Genomic DNA, 8,388 nt, shown 5'->3' with positions numbered 1-8,388 from the left:
GGTGGCTGAGGCTTTTTTTAAACAGCTAGTGAAAGTTTACAGATCACAGGCCCTGGTTCTCATGAGTGACTTCAATCCCCCTCACATCTGCTGGGAGGGCAATACAGCAGTGCACAGGCAATCCAGAAAGATTTTGGAGAGTGTTTAGGACAACTTCCTGGTAAAAGTGTTGGAGTGGCCAACTAGGGGCCATGCTTTTCTTGAGGTACCGCTCACAAACAGAGAAGACGACTTGGTAGAGAATGTAGAAATGGATGGCACCTTGGGCAGCAGTGGCCATGAGATTTACCATGGATTGGCCATGTTAGCGCTATCCTTGGTCCTGAGGTGACTCGCTGATTTTCAGCACAGTCTGTGTACATCTTTTATGCATTAGAGCACTGAAACGTAGACTGAACAGAAGTATACACCATTCACCGAAATCCATCTGAGATGCAAAGAGAGCAGAAGCTGACACAGAAGTTGGTCTGATATTCATAGTTTCATAGTTTCATAGTAGCTAGAGTCGGAAGGGACCTAGGTAGATCATCTAGTCCGACCCCCTGCCTTGGCAGGAAAGAGCACCGGGGTCAGATGACCCCGGCAAGGTGCTCATCTAACTTCCTTTTAAAAATCCCCAGGCTAGGAGCCTGCACCACTTCCCCTGGAAGCCGGTTCCAAGCCCTAGCCGCCCTGACTGTGAAGTAGCGCCTCCTAATATCTAATCTAAACCTACCCTCTGCCAGCTTGTGACCGTTATTCCTGGTCACTCCTGGCAGCACACGGGGGAACAGGGACTCCCCCAATACCTGCTGATCCCCCCTGACCAGTTTGTAGCAGGCCACAAGGTCCCCCCTTAACCTTCTCTTGTGGAGGCTAAACAGGTTCAGGTCCCGTAGCCTCTCCTCATAAGGCCTGCCCTGCTGACCCCTGATCATACGAGTGGCCCTCCTCTGGACTCTTTCCATATCGTCCACGTCCCTCTTGAAGTGTGGTGCCCAGAACTGGACGCAGTACTCCAGCTGTGGCCTGACCAGCGCCGCATAGAGGGGGAGGATCACCTCCCCGGACCTGCTCGAGATGATCTTGTGACACTGAAAGACATTTCTTCCCTGAGGTGACGCAGAAAAACAAAGGTAGGTAGTGATTGAATTCCTCTGGCCTCTTTTACAACAATTAGAGGAAAAAAGGCTGAACCAAGTGTTAGGAACAAAGCTGCTGCTGCAATGTTACAGAGAGAAAACAAATGTGATGTTTTGCCTTTTCCATCCATAGTTTCATAGTTTCTAGGATTGGAAGAGACATGAGTAGATCATCAAGTTGGACCCCCTGCCATGGCAGGAAAGAGTCCTGGGGTCAAACGACCCCAGCAAGGTGTACATCTAACCTCCTCTTAAACAGCCCCAGGGTAGGAGCCCGCACCACTTCTCTTGGAAGTTGGTTCCAGATCCTAGCCTGACCGTGAAGTCGCGCCTCCTGACATCTAGCCTAAATCTACCTTCTGCCAGCTTGTGATGGCTATTCCTGGTCAATCCTGGCGGTGCTCGGGGGAACAGGGACTCCCCCAGTGCCTGATGATCCCCCTTGACTAGTTTATAACAGGCCACAAGATCCCCCTCAGCCTTCTCTTGTGGAGGCTGAACAGGTTCAGGTCCCGTAGCCTCTCCTCATAGGGCCTGCCCTGCTGTCCGCTGATCATGCGAGTGGCCTCCTCTGGACCCTCTCCATGCTGTCCACATCCCACCTGAAGTGTGGGACCCAGAACTGGATGCAGTACTCCAGCTGCGGCCTGACCAGTGCCGCACAGAGGGGGAGGATCACCTCTTTGGACCTGCTCGAGATGCATCTGTGGATGCAGGACAAGGTGTGGTTGGCCTTCCTGACTGCCTCCCCACACTGCCAGCCCATGTTCATCTTGGAGTCAATGACGACTCCAAGATCCTTTTCCGCCTCTGTGCTGACAAGAGGGGAGTTTCCCAGCCTGTAGGTATGATGCCGGTTTTTCCTCCCCACGTGCATCACTTTGAACTTCTCAGTGTTGAATCCCATCCTCTTCTCATCCACCCACCCTTGTAACCTGTCTAGGTCTGATTGTAGCCTGTTGCTTCCTTCTAGTGTGCCCACTTCCCCCCACATCTTAGTGTCATCAGCAAATTTGAACAGGGTGCTTTTTACCCCCTTGTCCAAGTCACTGATGAAAAAGTTGAATAGTGCGGGCCCGAGGACCGAGCCCTGCGGAACCCCACTGCCCACGTCCTTCCAGGTTGAGAAGGACCCATCCACTACCACCCTCTGGGTGCAGCTCTTCAGCCAGTTAGTGACCCATTTGACTGTGTGGGTGTCTACACCACAGCCCCCCAGTTTCTTAATGAGAACGGGGTGAGAGACAGTGTCAAAAGCCTTCCGGAAGTCCAGGAAGACTGTGTCCACTGCTACCCCGGCATCTAATGATCTGGTGATCTGATCATAAAAGGCCACCAGGTTGATCTGACAGGACCTGCCACTGATGAACCCGTGTTGGTTGCCCCTAAGCATGCAGTCCCCTGCTGGCCCCTCCTGGATGTGTGCCAGCATAATTTTTCTCGAACAGCTTGCCTAGGATCGAGGTGAGACTAACCGGCCTATAGTTTCCCGGGTCCCTCTTCCTGCCTTTTTTGAAGATGGGGACGATGCTGGCCCTCTTCTAGTCCTCCGGTACCTCACCAGAGCACCACAAGCGCTCATAAAGCCGTGCCAGGGGACTTGCAATGACCTCGGCCAGTTCCTTTAGAACTCTAGGTTGGAGAATATCAGGGCTGGCTGACTTGAATACATCCATCCCCTCCAGAAGCTCCCTAACTAAATCCTCGCTAACCCGTGACCCAGGTGTGCCTCCCCCGGGGCCCAAGGGGGGCCTAGCAGGGAGGTGGCTGTTCTGGTCCCTACTTAGGAAGATGGAGGCGAAGAAATCGTTGAACTTGTTAGCTTTGTCGTCTGGTGTGACGACCAAGTTTCCCATCGCGTCCTGCAAGGGCCCCACATTACCCGGGACCTTCTTTTTACCCCCTATGTATTTAAGAAAGGACTTCTTGTTGTCCTTAATCTGGGAAGCCAGTCCCAGTTCCATCTCTGCCTTGGCCTTCCTAACTACCCCCCTACATCCCCGAGCAACTACAGAATAGTCCTCCCTGGTGATTACCCCTTCTTTCCATTGGGTATAAGCCTCCTTTTTAGCAAGGAGACATTCCCGGATGCTTTTGGTGAGCCACGGAGGCTTGTGTGCTCTCCTGCTCCCTTTGATCCTTGTTGGGATTACCTTCCTTTGGGCTTGGAGGATCGTCTCCTTAAGGAGCGACCACTCTGCTTGGACACCTGGCTCCCCTCCCCTCCGGGACCTCAGCGCTTCTCCAACTATCCTCCTTAGCTTGTTGAAGTTTGCCCTCCTAATATCTAGGGCCGCTGCCTTACTGCATGCCTTTGCCACCTTGCGCTGGATGGTGAATTCCAGCAGGCGATGATCGCTGTCGCCCAGGTGGTCGAGCACCCGCAGCCCCCACACCAGGTCATCACCCGTGGCCAGCACTAGGTCCAACAAGGCGTCTCCCCTGGTGGGGCTGTGCACCTCCTGGGTTAGATGGAGGTCCTTCACTCTGTCAAAGAACCTACATGAGTGGTCAGACCTGGCTGACTGCTCTTCCCAGGAGATGTCCAGGAAGTTTAGGTTCCCCATGACTACCACATCCTTAGACTTCACTACCTCTGTGAGCTGACCTATGAATTCCTGGTCAAGCTCTTCCCCCTGGTTGGAAGGTCTGTAGTAGACTCCCACCGTTAAGTCCCTTTCCCCTCGACTGCCTTGTACTCTAACCCAAAGCACTTCAGAGTGCCCTTCCTCTGACTCCTTGCTAATTGACAAGGATGTGTATTCCTCCTTAATATAGAGTGCCACGTCCAGAACTCGTACATGCTGACTCTAATATCCCAAGTGCTTGGGGGAAGCAGAGAGGAGACCCTTACTTACTTAAGTCCCAGTAGGAGCATTGGCACAGCCCAGTCACAGTCCCCAGCCTTGGCTGCAGCCAACAACCAGTGCCTCTGACAGAGGCTTAAAAAATCACTGACACGTGCAGCAGTAGGGTAGAGGTGGGGCAGGAATTCCCTCCTGGCCCCATATGGCAACCGGCAAAGCCCAGCTGCCTGGGAAATACCCATCACAGGACATAGTCATCACTAAGCCTGGATCATCCCTGACTAGTTCCTGTGTCAACAACTCAGATGATACAGTTCTATCAGCAGACAGCCAGCTGTGTCAATCCCCTGAGCTCTCATATATGCCAAATTATCTCAGCGGCTGTAGTCCTTCTGAGAGCTTGGTCCTTGCTGAAGACTACAACATCACCCTTGAGCTACAGGAGAGGAGATAATTTCTGACCAAGCCCTTTCTTCAAAAAACAGAAAGCCTGTACCACGCTGATGATATCACCATGTTCATCTTTGTCAAAGAAGAGGCACACATCAGGTGTGCCACTCCCAGCTAGACAGGAGATGCATCTATCTTCTCGCACCAGCCTAGCCCATTCTTCTGGCATTCAATAACAGTTTACAGGAAGGTCTGGTGCCACAACTACACCTGGGGGCACACCCAGCAGAAGTAGGCAGCCACAGATCAGCTTTAGGAGGAGGCGGTGCACCTGTAGAGACACCTCACCACCGACCCAGAAAACCCACCCCTCTGTGGAGAGCATCAGGAGAAGTGAGATGCATTCTGAGCTCTGGACAACCACCACACCCACAGGTCCTGTATCTTATCACAGATCCAGTTTCTCCAGGAGGGCCCAATCCTGGGTGGTGGGTGGTGGGCCCAATGTAGGCTGACAGAAAACAGGGGCTGCAGGCCCTCTCCTGGGTGTTGGGCCTAATCCGAGTTGGTGTTGGGCTTTGGACCGGATCCCAGGTGGAAAGGGAGCTGCAACCCTGGTCCAGGGTGATGGACCCTATCCAAGTTGGTAGGGATTAGGCAATGGGTCTGATCCAGGCCAGAAGCTGGTGACAAGGACACCTCTGGACAGACAGGGGCTGGAATGGTTCAAATTTGAGCCACCTATGCTGCCCTGGAGAGCAGGCAAACTGGCAGACACAAAGTCAACTTGGCTGCTAGCCATGGCCCTACTCACTAGTCCTCCAAGGCAGGTCAGAGCAGTGCACCTGACAGAGTATGAGCCCTTCATGTGCGAGTGATGAAAGCACATGTCATCTTCAACCCCAAGTAACAGTCCTTGATGTTAGCATGTGCTAAGGGTAAGGTGTAACGACATCTTCAGGCATCTAAATCTACTGACGTGCTTCGACAGGGAAGAGCACCTGTCCTATTGTATGGAAAAACAGTTGCTTTAAAAAAGAAAAGAAAACCTGCTTATTAAACATTTCATTGTGTGCCCCTTACCTCTAGTGTCACGAGGGAGCCTAAATGCTAAATCACTGGTTACTTTCCCCACGCCATTCGTATATGGGATGGTTTGGACAGGGCTGATCTTGACTCAGGCAGGGGGTTGGACTAGTTGTGACCTCTGGAGGTACCTTCCAGATACTTCTCCAGGACTCTATGGCTTTAGTTCAGACAGACCTCAAATCACTCATGATCACAGGTCAGACAAGGGGATGTGGAGGTGCCTTTTCACCATAAACCATGTAAAAAAGGACTATGCAAACTATCTCCAATGGGGCAACTATTACCACTGGTCCCTGAACCTATACAAAATTTGGCGTGGAACTCAGCTCCTGCTGTTTGGGGGCCAAAGAATGAGATTTAAACTCAAGCCTAAGACAGGGAGTGCAATATGGGAAGAATGGCCTGTGGCAGGGTTTAGGTTATAGGTAGAAGTCACTTCTGTGCCCTGTTCCCTGTACCCCAGGTAACCTTGCAAGTTGGCTACGGATAAAAGAGGCAGAAACATGTATGTAGCCCAACTTTTATTCCTTGCATCTCCAAATACAGAAACAAACCCTTATCCCAAAGTCCATCTGGCTGCCCATGATGGCACAACGCAGAGTTTTACCTCTACTGCCTGGAAAGGCGCATGTTTGTAGGTGGGTGGTTTTAATATTCTAATAACAGATTGGTTTAATTTCAATGTGTTTTTGTTACCAAAAATTTTGGCAATGGACTGAACCAGTTTTCTTGTGGCCGTAAAAGGAGTTGGATGTATAGATTTCATAGACATTGGGGGCTGGAAGGGACCTCATGAGATTATTGCGTCCAGTCCCCCCACCACAGGCAGCAAGTCAGCTGGGATCAAGTGACCCCAGCAAGATATATATCCACCGGTTATGTTTCTGTGCCAGTTACACTTTGGGAGGAAGGATTTCTTGTCTCCTTCCTTCGCTGTTCTGGGGTATTATTTGCCACTAGGCTGTTTTCTCCTCTGCAAAATGCACTGTGTTCCATAAAAAAGGGTGCTTTGTTTTTACAACTTATCTAAGAAGCTTAACAGAAATATATCTATTACAGCATCTAATACATGTGGTTACTTCAGTTACTATAAAATAAAACTACAATATAGAATATTTGGATTATACCATGTATGGTCTTTCCTTATCATGTCTCCTTTCAGGCCTTGTATTCAGTTTAATTTAGTCTCATTCCTAGTTTAGCTGAACATGGTGATGGCTCCCTTTACTTTGCTCACTATGCTGTTGTCGCATCTGCAAGGGTTTTTTCTATAGTCACACTAATAAAGAACAAATCATAACAGTCCAATTTTTTTCCAGACCATGTAGAAACTGGCCAAAGGCTGTGTTGGGAGATGACTAAAAAACTTATACACAGATAATCTACTACACAGAAATACCAGGGGGTGTTAAAGTTTTTCAAGGAAAGAAAACCTACTTATGATGACTGAACTAAGACCGTGTGTAGACAAAACGAGAGGCATGTGTGCACAACACTTTAAAGTGGGCTAAATGGTTTTGCACCACTTTAATGGTGTCAGTGTTTGCACCCCTCAGTGGTGTATTGAGCATTAATTCAAGCTGCTGCAGGAAATTCAGCAGTGTAATGCGCCTTAAATTACTTGGGGCACAGCAAACTAGAACTCCTCCAAGGAGTTTTAGTTTGCTGCCCCTACAGCCATGGAGCAAAGCACCAGGCTCCATGCAGCCCCGCGCCTGTGCAGGAAGCCTGGGAAAGCAGCTCTGCCCAAGAAAAGCGGCCACCCCCAGAATCCTGCCTGCCTGCCTGAGCTGCGTGGGGGCCTGATGCTTGCCTCCATGGCTGGGCTTCCCCCAGGCCCACCTGAGCCAGATGTCTGTGGATGCTGGAGCGGGGTGGGGGAGGGGGGGCACTGCTGCCGTGGAGGAAAACACCAGCCCCTCCTCACCCAGGGACTGCTTCACCCTCCAGCAGCTCACCCTCCCCTCCCTGCCAGAGAGGCAAGCAGGTCACCGGGGGGTGTGTGTATGACACGGGGGTTTAATCAGCCCTAAATTAAAGTGGTGTTTTTTAAAACCCACCACTTCAGTTTAAGGCCTCTGTTTCATCTACACACACCCTAAGGTAACACCACTTGAGAAACAGAAATGATGGTAATGTAATCATTATTATTTGAATCACTTTTTGATTTTTGAAAATATCTTTTCAAATTTATTTAACAGAGTTGGTTTTAGAGTAACATCGTTGTCAGCTTCTTCCCGGAGGTTATTTATACGCTCCTGATAGCGGTCACTAATTTCCTGTAGCTCTTTCTCCATTTTTTGTCGAATGGCTTCCTTCTTCTCTCGGGCTGCTTGTTCTAGGGACGATAAAGTGTTTTGATCAACTGAGCCACATTTTTTTAACTCCTGTATTGTTCCCCTTAATTCCTCATCCACCTCCTTATGTTTCTCATCCAGCTGAGATTTCTTTTCCTTTCTTTCTCTTTCCATCTTCTCAGTGTAGGTTCTCCTGAGCTCCTCCATTTTCAGTTGAAGCTGTCTTTGAGCACGCTCATAGATGTCATTAGTGTAGTGGTCACCTCCATTCTTCTCCACCATCGCATCAATCATCCTCAGCAGCTCACAGACCTGCTCCCGCTGCTCCTGTCCTGTTGCTTTGTTGCTGAAAGCCAAGCAGCGCCTTCCACATTTATCCAGCAGCTGCTGGAGATCTTTGTCATCTAGTTGTTTTAAAAAGTCCTCTAATGTCCGCCCCTGTAAATCCTCCTTTCTGGTGAACAAGAAGATCATGTATCGAACAGCCTCTTCCCCAAATATATCTTGTATTCGAGCAACTGTCTCCTTCTCCTCCTGAGTGAAACGCCCCAGCTGCATAACCTGAATGATGGCATGGGGACCTGGGGAGGAGACAACCACACAGCGCCCTATTTCTTTTTCAGTTTCATTTAAAGAAACTTTTCTGTCAAATAAACCAGGAGTATCAACCACCACCAGGTTTCT

The 8,388-nt window shown here is 50.0% G+C and overlaps 1 protein-coding gene across 1 annotated transcript in view; it reads right to left on the bottom strand.

Moving 5' to 3' along the window:
• Positions 1–7,563: 7,563 nt before the first annotated feature.
• The window catches only part of LOC149865239 (GTPase IMAP family member 7-like), a 1,263-nt gene continuing 438 nt past the window's right edge, over positions 7,564–8,388 (bottom strand). The window contains exon 2 of the mRNA XM_090049835.1: positions 7,564–8,386. Within this exon, the coding sequence (XP_089905961.1) occupies positions 7,564–8,386 (823 nt within the window). The remainder of the gene's footprint in view (positions 8,387–8,388) is intronic.

Source organism: Crocodylus siamensis, chromosome 5 (assembly GCF_052110815.1).
Source record: "Crocodylus siamensis isolate JL-2025a chromosome 5, ASM5211081v1, whole genome shotgun sequence".
NCBI classification, from domain to species: domain Eukaryota; kingdom Metazoa; phylum Chordata; order Crocodylia; family Crocodylidae; genus Crocodylus; species Crocodylus siamensis.
Note: the sequence above shows the minus strand (reverse complement) of the source record. Positions and strands in the feature narration are given on the sequence as shown.